Source organism: Ictalurus furcatus, chromosome 29, assembly GCF_023375685.1.
Source record: "Ictalurus furcatus strain D&B chromosome 29, Billie_1.0, whole genome shotgun sequence".
Lineage (NCBI taxonomy): Eukaryota > Metazoa > Chordata > Actinopteri > Siluriformes > Ictaluridae > Ictalurus > Ictalurus furcatus.
In genome coordinates this window covers 7,260,710-7,280,363 of record NC_071283.1, presented here as the reverse complement: position 1 = coordinate 7,280,363, position 19,654 = coordinate 7,260,710, and the positions used below count along the sequence as shown (strand labels likewise).

Below are 19,654 nucleotides of genomic sequence, written 5' to 3'. Positions count from 1 at the left end.
GAACTCTAATTTCAAGTAGTACAATTCAATTTTCAGTTATAGCGCTTTTTACAATAGACATTGTCTCAAAGCAGCTTTGCAAAACTATCAACACGGTATACAAATATTACAAGATATCTATTTCTTGAATCTACTGTTGATTAATGCTTATTAACTGTCAAATGTTTAGTATCACAAAGATTGTTTAAAAATTGTATTCGCTGAGCTTGTACCACATTGCTGTGTATAATGCATTACCATTTAATTTAAATTCCTTTATCTGTGTGCAGATTCTGCTAGTGGAAACTTTGGTGGCTGTTGGATCTTCCATCCTTACCCTGATCACTATGCCCCAATTTGACATCCTGACCAATGTGATGCTTCTGAATGGCATTGCCATATTGTCAGCCCTGCTGCAGGTGGTGGCAAACGCGGTCGCGCATGGAAGGAGACGATTTATTGCAACTTCATTAGCCGCTGTCATTCTCCTAATTGCAGGTTTTTGCCTCTTTGCTGTTAACTACCTCAGAAAGCCAAACATGGGACTGTTTGTGGGTTTAGCCATAGGAGGCACTTTCCTGGTCTCTTTGAACTGGTGGGAAAACTATGCAATGCTTTTCCGCATCATCTTTTTCCAGAACACAATCCGAGACATCAAAAGGTCCCAAAACTTTGTGAACATTGTGGCTAGCTTGGTGCGAATTGTTGTGACCTTCACTGTCCTTGGAGCTTATGTGAAGGAGAAGGAGTGGCCATCAGTGCTTTCAGTCACCAGCTTTACCAAAACCCTTGTTCTGAGCCTCTTCGCTATTCAGGTTCTATCTTCAGCTTTGTGTCGCTATGTGGTCGTGGCTGCCTGCAAAATGCATGCTGTGCGCCGCAGCTACCTCATTCCCATGATCTTCACATCTCCAGCAACGTTGGGTGCCTTCATGCTGGCTGTTGGAATTCCCATTCCGAACATCAAAACACAGGTTATACTAATGAAAACATTTATCATAAGGAATTCTATCTATCTATCTATAGATAAATATCTATCTATAGATAAATAGATAGATAGATAGATAGATAGATAGATAGATGATATTAATTTCTGTCAGATCTTAACAGATTTCTAAATAAATGCTTTATTCATGTGCACTTGGAGGGTAAACCTGTTAAGTATATAGTGTATGTGAAATACTTAGTCTATATTTTTTTCTTTGAAAAACTTTGTTAAAATGTAGTTTTGCACTTCTTTTCTTTAGAACGGAACCTCATTAGCTGACTCATTTGCTGACTACTGTAGCACCTTTATTATTGTGGAAGGCCCAGCTCTTGGCATCATGAGACTGTTGCTGAGTGATTTAACGCGTAACCTCTGTCACCACATGGCAGACAACGAGTCATCGGTGGGTTTTGGTCTGCTTGGATCGTCTTTGGTGAGCTGGTGGCTTGGCCTGGTGCTCTGCACACTCTACATCTGGTTCTTGAGCACAGAACGTATTGCCAGGACAAAGGACCTGTTTGTGCGCAATCTTTATGAAGCGGCGTTCATTGACCAGTCCATGCTCCTGAACTCCAAGTTCGAGATTCAGCCAAGACTTAACAGGTACTTAAGTCTGTGTGTGAGTAATGAAGGACAATGCCTTTTGATGTATATTAAAATCTGGAATTAACATTCCTACATTTTCAGCAATAGGGAAAAGGAGAAGGTGACCATCTACCTCTGTGCAACCATGTGGCATGAGACTGCAGATGAAATGATGAAGATGATCATCTCAATGTTCCGGTATTCGATTGGTGGAAAGAATCTTCAACTTCATTGATCATCCTTAAATTAATGTTTCCTATTTCCTGTCTCCTATTTCTTCCAGGCTGGACAAGTTCCGACCAAAGAAAAACCAATTTAATGATGTCGTTTTTGAGTCTCACATTTATTTCGATGATGCTTTCCTGACCAAAGACAACAAGCGGTGTGTCAATGAATATGCTGAGACCCTGGTGGAAGTCATCAGAGAGGTTTATGTGTAAGTGATTGTATTGTGAATAATACCATAACACTTTCATGGGTTCGGGAAGAAATGAGGAAATGGGAGGCTTGGGATAACTCATCAGGGCTCTTTATTTTACTTTTGCAGTTCAGCCCAGCTCTTGCTCCCCAGCTTCCATGCCACACCCTTCTTTTGTCTCCTTGCTGCTGCTCACTGAAACACAAAACAATTAGTAAATCGCCCCCAGGTGCACACTTAATCCTACCACTCACTGGCCCAAATTCACTCTCCATTCACAAATTGTTGCTCTGCCACTTCCCCACTGCCACATACCCTCACTGCCTAACCCAGAATGGGGAGCTGTCTGGCCTGCCATCGACTCCCCCTGACGAGATAGGAAGTCCATCACAGCTATCAGCTACAGTATCTATGCCTCTGGCCTGTGGACCAGGAGTGGTTACAGCCCTCAAATTTCCCTATGTCATCTAATGCACGCCTCAAGACTTTTTTAAGACCACATTATAAAGTACATTAATTAATCATGTGTTAAACTCGAGGCTTGCAGGTCAAATATGGCTCTCTGCCTTATATGCATGAACATGAAAAAATGTTGAAACGGCCTGCATTATCTTCTACTCAACATTTTCACACTATCTTCTCAATGTAAGTGTAGCAGCCACCAGTGTACTGTACAGAGCAGAAGAGCTGGCTGGACATTTTATTAAAGTATTTATTATTATTATTATTATTATTATTATTATTAGTAGTAGTAGTAGTAGTAGTAATAATAATAATAATAATAATAATAATAATAATAATAATGCACATTGTTTTTCCTGAGTTATGAAAGGTTTGTGTATGTGTGTGTGTATTTGTGTTTGTGTCCTGATGATATAGCATATTCACAGAGGATACCAAAAGTGTATTTAGGGACAGAAAGCCTCTCCCTGACCAGAAAATCTTCCAGACACCGTATGGCTGCCGTCTTCAGTACACACTTCCCCAAGGCAACACACTGTTTGTTCACTTCAAGGACAAACACCAGATTCGCCACAAAAAGAGATGGTCTCAGGTGAGCTGCTGCAGACTCACAAAATTTCCTGAAACTTTTTCCACAATTATTACTCTTAACAATTGTAGCATGCTGTTACATTTCAACTATTTTAATAATTGATTAGTCTATTATTTTTTCCAATTAATTGAATATTTGGATTATTTTTAAATATCTATATTAAATACCAACAATATTTATTTACAAATATTTCTGTGAGCATTTAAAGTAATACTACTCACTGCCCAACACTGCACACTGCATTATGCTTCATGACATGAGTTTTGAAATAAGAAAGCGTTCAGCTGGTACATAGTGCTTCCACTGTTTTTCACATTCCAACAAACAAAAATTACAAATCCAATACAAAATATTATTCACATAAAAAGACAAGTTATGTCATGAGGCCAACAGCATAGTGTTCCCATGTTTTGTATGTAATGGTTGTTGGTAAGTGCTCCGTCATTTCCGTCAAAAGGTTTTTAGATCTAAATGAAGTAATACAGAGAGCTTCATAACACAATCCAACTGATCAATAATTAAATTTGTTAGCAACTATTTTTTATTATATGTACGTGTGTGTGTTTGTGTGTGTGTATATATATATATATATATATATATATATATATATATATATATATATATATATATATATATATAAAAAATATAAAATTTTAAGTAGATTTAATCTATTAATTGCTGCAGCCCTAACTAAATCCATATTTTCAGTTTGCTTAAAGTTTATACTTACAGGGTCTCATTGTAGGCAGTGATTGTGTTTCTTTTCACAAAAGATCATGTACATGTACTACCTTCTTGGCTGGAGGCTGAACAAGAAATATTATCAGATGTACATGGAAGGGGATGAGCAACTGATAAATATTGAAGACCAATTAAAAGTAAGTGTGATTATCCTAAGATGACTGCAATGCACTGACTTTCATAATCTAAACAATTGCATTTCTCCTCCAGAAAGCCAAAGAGACCACATACATTCTGGCTTTAGATGGAGACACAGATTTCCAGCCTTCAGCTGTCATGCTTTTAGTGGATCGGCTCAGATTGTACCCAGAAGTGGGAGCTGCTTGTGGCAGGATCAATCCCACTGGCACAGGTGATTAATAATACATAAATAATAGTAATAGCTAATAGGAGGAGTTTGAAAAATATCAAGAGTTTGTGAGTTCACTAATTTTATTGTCAATCATCAATATGTGTCCATGGTCAAATAGTATTATGTTCATACATATACGTTAAGAATTGTTAAGGCTCTGTTTTTGTGCCAACATAAGGATACTTTGTTAGTAAATGCCATAGAGGCTGTTTTTGTGGTAATCATTTAAAATGCTACACTGACATTAGTGGATTCAAAAGGGGTGTTATATTGAAAACCCACTGATGCAGTGGGACTTTCAAACTTACTTTAGTCCAAATGGTGCAATCGCTCAAGCTCACACATGTGTAGAAGAAGGGGCAGGGGTTGGAACCATTTGGATAAATCTTTCCATTTTCCTCGGCCTCTCGGACTGACACATGCTGTAGCAAATCAGCAGTGAGCATGTGATGTTTAATAAGGAACTAGCCTTTTTATTTTAAGCCAATGTTGAGGTACTGAACTTGTTATTGTTTTTGTGTTGTTGATGCATTTTCTGATTTGCTGATGCATTTTTGGTTCGTTAATCTAATAGCATGTCATTCCAAAAATATTACTGTGCCACTCTGGGCAGACCAAAATTTGCAAAAAAATTTCAGCATAAACAGGTTTTTAACCAATTTGCTCCCAATTTGGTTATTTGCCAATTTATTTGTCAAACTGGCTAGCTCTCCACTATCATGCAACATCTGCCAAATGGGGATGGTGAAGGCTACGTGTGCTACTTTTGACATGAAACCACCACATTTCTTTGAATTGTTGCTCATGCTGCATCACAGGGCAGTCGAACACTCAGGAAAGTGTTTACTGATCTCTTGATGTAATTGTGTTGCTTTGGTTGACAGGATAGGCGGTTACCGTTACACTTGGTTCTTAAAGGGAAAAGATGATCTGATTTGATTGGAAATCACAGCAGCTCACATATGAACAACTTTTCATGAATTAATACATATATATGTAATACATATATATACACACACACACACACACAATGTGCTTATTATTGTGGTGCATGCACTCTATAATCAGGAAAATAGCACCTTTACTCTGTGTGTTGCAGGCCCAATGGTATGGTATCAGAAATTTGAGTATGCTGTGGGTCATTGGCTCCAGAAGACAGCTGAACATGTGTTCGGATCTGTATTGTGCAGCCCGGGCTGTTTCAGCCTGATGCGTGGAGAAGCACTCATGAGTGACAATGTCATGAAGAGATATACAACAAAAGCAACTGAGGCTTCCCACTATCTACAGTATGACCAGGGTGAGTGAAACAAAGATAAGGTAGATTACCAAAGTACATTATGCAAAATACAGACTCTTCATTGTTTATGTGTAATCACAGAGGATTGTTTTAAGACTACATGGGAAGCGCAGCAGCCCCTAAAATTTCATTAAAATGCAGCAATGGAATGTTTACCAGTGTGTCTATATTACACATCACTCTTAGTGAAATTCAATATTTTATTGAATCAAAATATCAGATATCTCATTGCAATATCATGCTATTTGTGCATTTAATTTAAATTGTTTTCGGTGGACAATGCAGCCTTTGTAAATATGTCATTAGTTGCCAGTAGACACATCGCTGAACTCCACTGATGTACAGCTTCAGTGTAACCCTGTGTTAGATTAAAGTATGTTTTGTTTTAATGGAGAAAATAATAAAATTATTTGGACTGTAGGCTTTTAATAGATAATTGCTTCACTGGGAGGCAAAGAATGTATCGTGGGTGATTTTTGCATAGGAAAAAATGTTTATTGGAACACTTTTCATAAATGCACTTTTGTCCTGCTAGGATGCACAGCTTCTTTATATGATGACCTGGGAGACCTCTTAAAGAGGCTGAACCTCATAACTAACTGCTAGTTACTGAAAACATGATGAACATAACTAATATAATTTCAAACTTAAACATATTGGCGCCAGTCTATGTCCAGAGTTTTTGGAACTGCAGTGGTGTTCAACTAAGTAGCTTAATCCTTAACAGTTACTTACTTATGAGGAGAGATTGAGAATTAGGAGGGCAGGCCAATGTCCAAGATTGATTTAATTCAGAATGGGGCAAAAACATGTTCTTGCAGTTCTCTTGGTACATTAAAGTTGACTGGTTGGCTGACTGGTAGTCCTGTGACAAATTCCTTGTACTGCCAGACTTGTCTGCTGATAGACAGCTGTCATTCCCCTATTTTAAAAATCACCTCTGTGTTTAATTTATATTCACATATGTTCTAAAACATCTTGTGTGTTCTGGCTCTGTGTATGCAGGTGAGGACCGCTGGCTGTGCACGCTGCTCCTGCAGCAGGGATGGCGAGTGGAGTACAACGCTGCCTCTGACTCATACACCAATGCTCCACAGGAGTTCAAGGAGTTTTACAACCAACGGCGGCGCTGGGGCCCGTCCACCATGGCCAACACTCTGGACCTTCTTTCCAATGGCAGTGTTACTGCACGAATGAACAAGTCCATATCACGACCTTACATTCTCTACCAGACTATCACCATGGCTGCCTCGATCTTGGGGCCAGCTACGGTCTGTCTCATGGTTGCAGGTGAAAATTTAGATACTCATTAGATGCTCAGAACTACTTTACCATTCAGATGCATTTCAACTATTTAAATCTATTTAGCATTAGCGTTAGCACATTGTGTATTGTGCAAATCAGCATTACTGGAATTTTCGAGAATTGGTTTTAGTAAAGGAATGCTTTTTTAGTAAATGGCTCTTAGAGTGGAAATGCATCATTCAACCTTAACCATCACTGTTACGCTGTAAGTATACATCAGCAGTTTAAAGCAGGAAAAGCACACAAAACGTACTCTCTTTTCAGACTGAACTTTGATAACTTTTCATTCAATCACCATAAATATACAAAAATAGAATTTGAGAAATTTTGAGATCATCTTATTTAATTGACTTTTAAATGTTACGGTTTTTGAAACAGTTTTTCATATTGTCATGGAATGAAGGCTGAGATGGATACAGGTGCAGGCAGAGGACACAGGCAGAGGTCAGGCAATATTACAATATTGTAATCCAAAATACATGCTCAGTTGAATAGTGCAATAACATTATGAATAGCATCAGTGCAGAAAGCAGAATGTAACATATCATCCAACCTCACTCCGGATCACAGAATAAATACCCATCTCTTCCGTCAACACCTAACCAACCCATAAAATAAATAAATAAATAAAAAATCTACTCTGGCACCTATACCTCTACTATGCGCACTTTGCTTCCTCTGGAACTCAATTAACGGATCTTGTATGGTAGCACTACTTGTATTGTTCTCTGCTTGATATCGCTTTGCTTGTATTTTCTCATTTGTAAGTCGCTTTGGATAAAAGCGTCTGCTAAATGAATAAATGTAAATGTAAACATATGAGCTTATTCTAGGAATACGCTCTAGTGCACAACACTGTCCCAACACAGTCTTAATAATATAATTATAATTCAGGTTCCCAAGTTAAATTAATTTTAATTTATTAGATGAAATTAGGTGAAAAAGTTGGAGTTGGGGTTGCGGGGGAGGAGTTTAGTCAATCAGCATACTCAACCTTGCACATCAAAAGATAACCTTCTAATCTTTCTCCAGTATCAGGCACACATGTTAAAAAGTGATATGCAATTATGAAGGTACTAATCTGAAAAAGATCTAAACAGATGTGCATTGCATTTTTTAGAATAACTGAGACACATTTGGCATCTACTTCTTGCATAAAAGTCACCTGTCTTTTCAACAGGAAGCTTTAAATTCGTCCTCAAAGTAGATGCCAATGTTGCACTTGTGATGGCGATTGTTCCTCCTGCAGTCTACATGTTTCTCTGCTATTATCTCGGGCAAGCAAAATCAGACTTGCAGATCAGCATTGCTGGCATCATGAGCATAATCTATGCTTTTCTGATGACAGCAACTGTCTTATCTATTATAGGTAAGTGAAATTTTCTTTTAATTCAATACTTTTCTTTAAAGAATGCAGTGTGCCATAGTGGCATATTGGATTAAAAAAGCTATGCCACAATGCATTATTTTACTTAATAACAAGAAACATATCCATTTAGGGTTTAACATATTTTTATGTACTTTTACTAACATTCTACTGTATATGAGAATCACTTAGTAACTTTAACTGATACCTTTACAGTTATTTTCTACCACATAACCTACTACGTATTTGCTCATGCATTGTCGGTCCTTTAGTTTATATCTGACTTTGGCATTTAATTTTCTTGTGCTCTGGAACTGCCTATGTCTTGTCACGTCTCACTTTTGAAATACCCTTTCTAAGCTAATTTGGTAACAAAGGTAAATAATTTGCAATGTCCATTAATATTGTGGGTTACTGTGAGCAAGTTTGTATTAAAATATTTTAGTATCCCCCCCCCCCCCCCCAACAAGTACAGTACGTATCTACAGTTCTATCCTAAGCTGTCAGTGCATCCTATCTGTCTAGACTTTTACATCTTCTTCCCCGTGTCCATGTGGGTTTTCTCAGGGTTGTTCAGCATGCTTCCCATGCTGATATGTGAACTGGCTACACAAAATTGCCCCTATGTGTGGATGGGTGTGTGAATGTGTGTGCTTGGTGTGCTGTGATGTACTGGCATCTCATCCATCTCATCCCTACACCTTGCTCCTACTGTTCCTGGGATAGGCTTTGGATCTTCTGTGGCCCTGACCAGGATGAAGCTATTACTGAAAATAAATAAATGAACAATACTGCATACTGAAATCTATGATATTCTGCATATTTCATACTCTTATCATACATTTCATACTTCTTATCTGTGTTTCTGTGTATGCTCAGGGGACATGGTAGTGGAGCAGACTTTCATGACCCCAAGTGGCTTGTTCTTCATCGGCATAATCACCATGTACATTTCCACGGCTCTTCTTCATCCTCAAGAATTCCATCTTATCATCTTTGGCTTCCTTTACTTCATCTGCATCCCCAGTGGCTACCTGCTGCTGGCTATTTACTCCATGGTCAACATGAACAACGTGTCATGGGGCACACGCGAATCTGCCAGCCAGACCACCGAACCTAAGGAAAACATCCAGAAAAATGTCAAGTGCCAGAAGCTGTTCAAAATATGTGGCTACAGCTTTGAGTTTCAGGTGAACAAAGAAGAGAAGGTGATGTGTGCAGTGCCGGAGAATGCACCTCAAGCCACACTTTTGAATGTTGAAACCAGAGTGCCCACCCAACCTGAAGAAGGGTAAGAGATCTAAAATAATATATTAACATTTTAAACTATTGCGGCTGAAGTGATGTACGCTAAATTGATGTAATCTTGTTTTTGTTCCCCAGACCTTTCATTGAGAACTGTGAGTACACATACATTTTTGACTACTATTACTATATATGCATATATGATATACCACAGTACCACAGATAATTAACAAAGAGTTCTTCGATAGTTTTTATTCAACAGTTGGCAGAAAGCTCTGGTGAACTGGCCCTTAGGGAGCACAGATTTAATGTGGTGGGTATTTCCTTTTTTCCCCCAAGATTACTCAGTAAGTGTTTTGTAGGTAAAAGCATGCCCTGTGGCAGAAGTTCCTTATTTTGCATCACACACTCTTTTGCTCTATTGCTGTATTACCTTTTCTACAGCACTATTTGATTTACACAATAGGTCTTACTTTTGAAGGTGCAAACTATTTTCCCAATGTGATACAATGATTAATTACATTTTAAAAACCCAGAAATGTGTTGGTTGCATAAGTATTTACCCCCCTGGATCAATTCATAATTGGTTGGTTCTAGTCTACTCTTCTGGGATATATCAGCTTTGCACATCCAGATCCTGATATTTTTGCTTATTCTTCTTGTTGGATTGTATTGAGCCTGTTGGCGAACATTAAGTTCACAAAAAGTTTTTTTTGTTTTTTTTTTCTCTTGCCACAGTTTCTTAATTGAATTGAGCTTGGACTATAAGATTATACAGTAAACAAACAAGTTCTTGGTTTATGTCGGTATGCATAGGGTCATTGTCCTGTTTGAGCCAGCAATAATTTAGCGGTTTCATAGCACGGGGTGAATACTTATGCAATAACAGCTTTTATGTTTTTATTTGTAAATAATTTTGCTAACTTTAATAGCCCCCCCCCCCCCCCACACACACACACATAAATATCAGGGCCTATTTTGTGATTTATATAATCCCATATAGATCCATTTTAGTTCCACACTACAAAATATGGAACACTCCAAAGGGGTGAATACTTATGCAATGCACTGTGCAAAGCTTTATTAAATGAGGTGTGCAGACTATGTGAAAGCAAGTTCTTCAAGTGTAATTACTATAGGGGATTATAGTCTGTAGCTACTCAAGGCTGCAGCAGGCTGAATACAGACACACAGGAGGCAAAAATAGGGAAATAAGTGCTCTTTTATTTTTCATATCAAGTGGGACAGGGATGGTGAGGGAGTGAGGAATCTAAGTGCATCTAAGTAAATCTAAGTGGTTGTCATGGTCATCATGGCGAGCAGGATGGAGCAGTGTCAATATGGGATCCAGGGAGGTTGAAGCTATACTTGGGCACAGGCTCAGGGCACAGCGTGGCCAGGTAGTGTCATCTTCTTCGCTGTCTCTTCTGTGGGAGAGAAGGAAAAGTGCATCAGTGACATCAGGACAGGAGAATTTAGTCACCTCTCTGTGTTGGCTATACCCTTTTATATCCTCTTGGCTTCTGCAGGAGGGTGAAGAGCTGCTGCTACTGTCATTGGACACCATGTCTGTGTGTTTCTGCCACCCCGCCTTGCAGCCATGTGCTTTTGTGCTTTCCACAACAAGTGGGGTGCTGAAAGAGAGCTGTCCATTCAGCACCTGGGCAGCAGTTGTGCGAGAAGCGCGTTGGCTTTGGTGCATGTGGGCTGCAGGCCCGCCGTCACAAGTTCCTTACAGATCATCAACAAATTTGATTGGTCAAGTGGCATTCCAAGCATGCCTATATTTCCTATAACCACACTGGGACATTTGTGTATCACTCTGCTCATTTGTGCTCGCCACATAAAATTCCAGTTCCTAGTTCGAAGTGTTAGTTAGCCACTGTCATCAGTGGACATGGCAAATTATACTTTTCAGGAATATAACATTTTGGCTTAAAATATGAAAGCTCATCAGATAAAGATGAAAAGGGACTCCAATTCCACCAGAAGCACCTTTAACAGGAATGTACAAATAAGTGTGAGCTAGCCAGATAGCCGGTGTGCTATAAAGTGAGTGTAGCTTTTTCAGGATCTGTATTCCCTCTAGCAGATCACAAATAAACAGAACATTTGGCCATACTGTGTCTGAAATGTCACTTACTCGATATTCATTTCTTGTTTATAGAACTGTTGTATAACAGAAATATTGCACTTGCAATTGTGATGGTTAACATAGATTGCAATCATAAAGCTACACCTATTCATTAATGTTGGACAAACAGGTCTGAGTCCAAATAATGACTTATATGGCCCACTTAATGAATGAAATACCCACCAGTCTGTGGTCTGCAGACAGACCCTTTCCACTCAGTCTCATGCAATATTTGTATAGTTTCTGATAAGCAAGTTCCTTTATTGGATTTTGCACAAATTAAATTATTAGACTACAACCTCCAACCATGAGCCTCATAATTCATAACTTTTCATATAACCTGGTGAGACCACACGTTTATATCCTGTAATCTTTGTTTTACTACAGCCTATTGTTTCTTGTTTTAACTATTCATCATGTAAAAGTGGGAAAGCAGCCAACTGCTCACAGAACATAATACTAATAACTTTTTTATTTACTAGGAAGAAGAAAGTTTTTGGAAGGACCTCATTGAACTATACCTAAAACCATTAGAGACTGATAAAAAAAAGGAGGAAAAAATCAAAGCAGATCTGAAAAACCTACGCAACAAGGTTTGTCAGTGAAACATTGACATTTAAAATGACCATATTTTGAAGACCCCATAATTACAATATTGTGTGTGTTCAATAGCATGGTATATTGTATAACTAATTGTTGGCAAATGCCTAGCAGAGATCACTATATTTACGAATATTTGAGTAATGACCTAGCATAGCGATTTGGTCTAATTATCCTCTTTAAATTTTCAGGCAACTTTTGTGTTTTTCATCTGTAATGCCCTGTGGCTTGTGGCTACTTTCTTTTTGCAAGCCATTGGCAGTGCAGTGAGCATCAGCATCCCAAAAGTTTATGCCAATGGAACTGTTGACCCTAACGGGAAGATTTATATCGATCCGATTGGACTTATGTTCCTCATCAGTTTTGCAGGCCTCCTTACTGTCCAGTTTTTAGCTATGCTGTGGCACAGGTACCAAAAATATGAAGCTTGTGTTGTATCACATTTAGAAGTGCTCTGAATAAATACTATTTGATTTGTATATGTATGTTTTTTGATTTCTTTAAGAGTTCAGACTTTAATCCACTTCATTGCTTACACTGGGACTGAGGCCGTGGTTAACAAGAAGGTGAGGAATAACTCCCTGGCACTGGTCAATGAAGTCACTGAAGAAAATGTGAGTTTTTTTTTTTCTTCATTGTTATTGCCTGAATTATTAATGCCTTAGAATTTTTTAACATTTTAATATGTTCCCTTTCAAAGGGAACTTCAACGTCACATTTAGCATAATACTAAACGTGGCAATTATGCGCGTCGCGTGATATAAATATGACACCTGTGAACCGCGCCATCAGCCTTTATTATCTTCAACGAAAGACTGCATGTCAGTTGTTTTTGTAAAGAAACAAAAAGACGCTTCATTTCCTTGCTATCTTTTCTCAAAATCTCAGAACTTTTCTATCCCTTAAAAAAAAAAAAGAGAAAAAAAAGGGAATGAGCAAGAGAGGAAAAATGTGAGTGAGAGAATTCAGGAAGTGTGTTACGGCTTGCTCCCGTTTCATCACGGGGAATAGTGCACACTTTCTGGGTGAAGTGTTTAGGGGTGTAGCATGCGATGACAGCCTCGAGAGGCTGTAGGTAGTGAGGCTGTAGGTAATGCCTACATTATGCAGCTCGGCTCACGACTCGCGCTCTTCTCGGAAGCCAAAACAAGTTGGGTTTCAGAGCCTCGCGGATCTCAGGTTCGGGGGATCTCTTATGGATCCAGAAGAGGAGCCGGAGACGAGCGCTGCTCTACTTCTTGCTCTGTCTTCCGAGTTCGGCTCTCCGCTGGATTTTGGAGCTCACAGCGCGACTCCTCCTTCTGCTATGGAAAGCCAAATCGGGGGGGCGGCACACAAAAATAATAGTAATAATTCCTCTCTGACTCCAAGGAGCCAGTAGGATGTGGTAAAAACTGAGAGCAGCATATAAAGAGCTACTTGAAGTGATTACTAAAGCTGGATGAGCCTTTTTCTCCCCAGTGAAAGTAAATCCCTCACACTGCAGAAACTCCCCTTTCCTCCAGAAGTGCATGACAAAATAGGCTTCTGGGGGAAAACCATGCATAAGCTGTATTTATAACCCCACGATGTTGGATTATTCAGCCATTGTGGGGCATGAACGGCATGGCTATTTAGCTTTGCTGAAGGTGGAGGAGGCGCTTGCCTCTCTCCATCGACGGTAGATAATTAGGGGGCCGGCTTTGCCATCCAAGCCACCGTGTAAGGCCACCGTGGCATTGGTGGGCAAGGCCTACGCGGTAGTAATCTTGCTTGTGGGTCACTGCAGACAATGACAGTGTTGCAGGCCTACCAAGCAGACCTGCTGAGTGAGCTCGACATATGGCGGCATTCAGCCAGCTCCTTCCCTGTTGTTCTCGAGTTCACCAGGGCATCCACGAGTGGAGCCCGGGCCAGCACTAGTGCAAGGGAGACCCAGAAGGCGAGTATGGCAACCCGCCAACCCCCGTAGACAGACAGGGGAAACAGGCGGCCACAGTCACGGCCTGCTACTAGGCCTGATCTGAGAATGGTCATAAAGGCCAAGCAGGCAAAGAAGAGCGGTCCTGAGGGGCTGTGGAGGGACATATGAGGGGACATGAAGTTGTTAGGGCAGTTAGTCCCCAGTACTACTGTAGGGCCTACCCTAGCCAAGGTGGTCCCAAGTTTTCAGTGTTCTCTGGTCAGCGAGCTTTCACAGGGGAATGAAAATCTGATGCTTTCCCTCCAATAGAATGTGAAATAGTTAACATCACTAAAAGACCATCTGGCAGCGTGGAAACTACTGCCAAATGGGTCTCCATGGGTTCTGTCTACCGTAGAAAAGGGTTACCGGGTCCAGTTTATAGCTCGACCCCCCTGGTTCAGAGGTGTGCTCACCACAGTAATCAGCACAGACCAGAGCCTGACATTAGCGCAGGAAGTAAGATCCCTCTTGGACAAAGGGGCCATAGAACATGTACCCCATTCCCTGAGGGAGGGAGGTTTTTACAGCCGTTATTTCCTGGTCCGCAAAAAATAGGAGTATGCGGCCAATTTTAGATCTGCGTCATCTGAACTGTACACTGAAGAGTACACTCTTCGGACATACAGGTTCAAGTTGCTGACGCCCAAACTTATCATTCCACAGATTCAGCTTGAGGACTGGTTTGTGACGATAGATCTAAAAGGTGCATATTTCCACATAGAATTATTGCTAGCTTTATCCCCTCGCACCTTCACAAAGTGCATGGATGTCACTCTGGCTCCATTGTGACTCCAGGGCATCCACGTACTAAACTACCTGGATGACTGGTTAATTCTAGCACGATCCAGGGAACTGGTGGTTCAACATCAAGATGTTGTTCTCGCCCACATGAAGAGTTTGGGGCTCAGGTTGAACCTCAGAAAAATATGCTTTCCCCAGTGCAGTGGAAAACTTTTCTAGGGGTTATAAGGATTCTATTACGATGAGAGCGTTTCTATCCCCAACATGCGTAGGGTCAGTCCTATCAACACTGAGCAAGATAAAGCTGGATCTTGGGAGACTATTGGCGCTTATGGTCCTATTGCATCAGTGGTGGCTGAGAAGTTGGGGGTTTCGTCCAAGGACGAAACCTCTGAGAATAATCAGTGTCACGCGGCGATGCCTACGTGCTCTGAGAATTTGAATGTCCCCAGTTTCTAGGATTGGGTTACACCCTAGGGGTGTCTCATTAGCGCAACACGGTAATGACAGACACCTCCCTCACAGGCTGGAGCACGGTCTTAGACAGTTGTCCAGCTCACGGTCTCTGGTGCGGCCCTCATCTGGAGTGGCATATAAATTGCCTAGAACTGTGGGCCATATTTCTAGCACTGAAATTCCTTCTTCCTCAATTGAGAGGTCACTATGTGTTTCTAGACAACACACCAGTGGTCTCATATGTTGACCACCAGAGAGGATTATGTCTGTGCCCCCTGTTCAGGCAGGCGCAACTGATTCTTCTCTGGGCAGAAGGAAAGTTTGTCAGTGAGTGCAATGTACATTCTGGGAATATGGGGCAGACATCCTGTTGAGGCAGAGGCTGAGGCCCAGGAATTGGTGGCTCCATCCACAAGCGGGACTGCATGTGTTCATCTCTGAGGAGACAACTTCTGGCCCACTATGGTTCGCCCTCACTCCTCCCGCACAATTAGGGCTGGACGCCATGGTGCACATGTGGCCGAGGTCACATCTGTACGGTTTTCACCCCATCGCTCTGCTCCCAAGTTCTAGCGAGAGTTCGCCAAGACAGTCTATGTCTGCTGCTAGTAGCACCTTATTGGCCAGCTCGAATATGGTTTTCAGAGATAATATCCCTGCTAGATGGCACTCCTTGGGAGAGTCCCATCTGTAGGGATCCACTGAAGACCCAGTGAACTGCGCAATAGCTACAGTCCTGGAGTTCTTACAAGAACATTTCTCAGCGGGGTGGGCTCCTTCTACAATCAGGGTTTACATGGCCACCATTTCGGCCAGCCACGCCCCTGTTGATGGAGCCTCTTGGGGCCCCATTTGAGCCCTTAGAGTCAGCCTCTGAGAAGCTTCTGACTCCAAAGGTAGCTCTTTTGCTGGCCTGACATTTCTCAAGCGAGTAGGAAATCTACAAGCTCTCTCTGTTGCCCCTTCCTGCCTTGACTTTGCCCCTGGATTAGCCAACTCCTTCCTGTATCCTGTGCCGGATTATATTCCTAAAGTGCCTACATCGGTTGCCCACCCTGTGGTGTTGCAGGCTTTCTGCCTTCCCCCATTCCCCACACCGGAACAAGAGAGAATGCACCTGCTGTGTCCAGTAAGGGCTCGCTGTACTTATGTCCACTGCTCCGGCCAGTGGCGTAAGTTGGAGCAGCTGCTGTTCTGCTTTGGCAGCGACAGTAGAGGTGATGCTATGTCAAAGCAGTGCAACTCTAATTGGATAGTGGAAGCAATCTCTATCGCTCATGAGGCGCGTGGTCTCGCTATGCTTCTGGGCATAAGGGCTCATTCCACTAGGGCGGTCGCCTCCGCGAAGGCTTTGTCCAAAACGTTATCCTTACAGGATGTGTGTGCTGCTGCAGGGTGGTCTACGACAAACATATTCATTCATTATTACAGCCTGGAGATTCATTCAACCCCGGGCTTGAGTGTCTTGCATTGACCCTCGGGCTTGGGTCTTTTTGAACAGGCCGTACCCTCGGTATGATGGAGTGGGTATTCTCGTTCCCATAGTGTTATGCTAAATGCAACGTCGAAGTTCCCTTTGAAAGAGAACGTCTGGGTTACGCATGTAACCCTGTTCATGAACCCTTCGCTTCAGATAATAGAGGCTGGCGGCGTGGTTCACAGGTGCCATATATATATCACGCGATCCGCTTAATTGCCACGTCACCTGATCATGGCAGTCCTATAAATAGGCATGATTTTGCACAAGCTTCAGGCGCCCCCATAGTGTTATGCTAAACGCAAGGTCTCGTTCCCTTCTCAGGGAACAGGGTTACATGCGTAACCCAGACGTTTTTTAACCGTGATGACAGACACATTCAATAACTTGAAGCATCTGTTTTGTTTTCAGAATTTTCTTTAGGTGGAAATTAAATTGATTAAAAGTCTACAATTGGATGATCTAAAAGATGAGCTATGATGGGAAACTTTGCAACAGCACACAAACCTGCCAAGCCTGTTTTTTTAAACACTGTTTACAATTATTTGTTACTTCTGTGATTATTATTATTATTATTATTATTATTATTATTATTATTATTTTTATTATTGTTGTTGTTGTTGTTATACAGGCTGTCTTTTTATTGAAATTGTGCTGTTTCTCATGAGCCATGTATAATCTATGTATATATTTAATTTCTGTTTCAAGATGGATTTGAGCCATTTACTCATTTACCTGTGTTAGATCTTAAAGTTACAAGGCAAAATGATTGTAATCTGTCCAAAACTGACTCATAGATCATAAAAATGTTTGATGTTTTACAATAAACCACTGCATGTAAACATGGCATGAGAACAATTCTTTTAACCACACCTCTGTACTGCTAATTCACCATACTCAAAATGAAACGTCATGCACATGCATCATGCTGTTAGCCCTTTTAAAATATGAATGCAATTTGCCATGCAACAACGTGCCTCAAAGGTGTGGCTCTTATTTGACTTAAATCATGAATGTATTTAGATAACTGAATCTGTTTGTTATCAAAAGAAATCAACTTGCATAGGCAAAACATTAATAAAATCCCACATCACCATCACAAGAATGACTCCATAAGCCTAAAGCCTTTGTGGAGCTTTTTGAGTCTGAAACCAGAGCATAATTCTACAAAAAATATGAACAAATTTTAAAAAATGACATAAGGAGCTCAGTTCAAATCCTAGGACTGTCAGTGAGACACTGGTTTGCCCGTGGATATAGTGATTTGTAAGTTGCTTTGGATCAAATCTTCTGTCTTATGGAGACAATTATAAATAAAATAAAAAACTATATATGTTTTTTTGTTTGTTTGTTTGTTTGTTTTTTTTTTAATCAGAGCATGTGCAAAAATAAAACATACTGTAAGATTGGGATATTTGTACATTTTTGGTATCTTTGTGAACGTGGGCATAGGCAACGAAATGAAGAAAAAAAAACGAATGGTTTTGAATACATTTAAAGAGGGAAGGTTAAGCATGCTGCTGATCTAGTCAAATCAGCACATCTACTTCTCTTTAAGAGTCCAGTGTACGGGCTCCCAATTGGCACAACAGAAAAGTGTTTGCCCTATTGTCAGGTTGTGAGTTAAAATGTGTGCCCAGGAGTCAAGAGAGAAAAATTGGCCATGCTCTCTGAATGGGAAGGATGGCATTACTGTCTCTCTACTGCTAGTCAGAGTAACACTAGAAAATCGTGAGCATCAACAGAACAGAGCTAGTGCTTTCCTCCGAACATGTTTCACTGCCCTGTGACACAGCAAGAGCAGCTGTTCAAAACATATGCAATTGACTGGTTTCACATGTCTCGGAGGAAGCACGTGTTCATCTTCATCCTCCCCAGTTGTTAGTTGTCATATGATAAGGGAGCTCAAATTCGCTTTCAAATGTTTCCAGAGGAATTCGAAAGAATAACATCTTTGTGCTACAGTGGCACACACCTACACTTAAAATAACTTGCATCCAATAAACAAATAGCAAAAACACAGTATAACAATACAGTGCATATAAAAAATTCAACACATCCCTGGTAAAATGGCAGGTTTTTTTTTTTTTAAAGTAAATGAATACAACGAAGATAAATCATGTCAGATCTTTTCCCACCTTTAATGTGAAATTACAAAGTATACAAAGGAAAAACACTCAGAAACTTATTTAGGGAAAAAGAAACAATAAAAAACTTGTTGAAGCACCTTTTGATTTTATTATACCACTCAGTCTTTTTAGGTAAGAGTCTATCAGCGTGACACATCTTGAATTGGCAGTATTTACACACAGTTTCTTGCAAAAACATTCAGCATCAAATTGTAAGGGCATCTTCTGGGCAACGCCCGCTTCAGACTAGGTCATTCAAAAACATTGATCTTGGAAGTACACAAATGTATACAATGTTCCCTTCAGTGGAAATAAGGGGCCCAAACCTGTTCCAACATGACAGTGCTGTGCACAAAATGAGCTCCATGAAGACATGGTTTGTCAAGGTTGGTGTGGGAGAACTCGAGTGGCCTGCACCTTTGGGATGAATTGGAAAGCTGATTGTTCTCTAGACCTCCTCGCATGGAATCAGTGCCTGACTTTACTAATGCTCTTGTGGCTGAATGAGCACAAATCAAGTCATGTTCCACTGTAGTGTAAAGTCTTCCTGGAAGAGTGGCAATTGTTCAAAAAGCACACATGGGAGTGATGGTTAAAGTGTCCACAAGCTTTTGGCCATGTAATATATCTAAAAGTGTGTGTAATGAAGGCAAACAAGGTTGATTATTTTTCTATCATCCCGTTTCCCAGAATGGCCTTTGGAGGAGCAACTAAATGTAGATAAACTTAGCACACATCATCCAATCAAAGATAAAATTGACACATCCATAGGTTTTGCTTATGAAAGAGACAAATCATAAACGCAGCTGCCTATTTGCCTTTAAGTGTGTGTGTGTGTG

The 19,654-nt window shown here is 40.6% G+C and overlaps 1 protein-coding gene across 2 annotated transcripts; it reads left to right on the top strand.

Moving 5' to 3' along the window:
• The first annotated feature begins 833 nt into the window (after positions 1 to 833).
• LOC128604141 (chitin synthase-like) lies at positions 834 to 18,095 on the top strand. 2 transcript variants are annotated; one of them, XM_053618997.1, is made up of 17 exons: positions 834 to 953; positions 1,227 to 1,570; positions 1,655 to 1,750; positions 1,836 to 1,988; positions 2,850 to 3,024; positions 3,798 to 3,902; positions 3,976 to 4,117; positions 5,217 to 5,417; positions 6,423 to 6,707; positions 7,903 to 8,091; positions 8,968 to 9,379; positions 9,472 to 9,488; positions 9,582 to 9,646; positions 11,950 to 12,060; positions 12,259 to 12,476; positions 12,573 to 12,681; positions 17,098 to 18,095. In XM_053618997.1, the coding sequence occupies exons 1-17, from the start codon at positions 843 to 845 to the stop codon at positions 17,107 to 17,109; spliced, it is 2,745 nt and encodes a 914-aa protein (XP_053474972.1). In that variant the 5' UTR covers positions 834 to 842; the 3' UTR covers positions 17,110 to 18,095. The 2 variants fall into 2 exon arrangements, with proteins under 2 accessions (XP_053474972.1, XP_053474971.1); XM_053618996.1 differs by lacking the exon at positions 17,098 to 18,095 and having other exon boundaries at positions 12,573 to 12,774.
• The last annotated feature ends 1,559 nt before the right edge of the window (positions 18,096 to 19,654 follow it).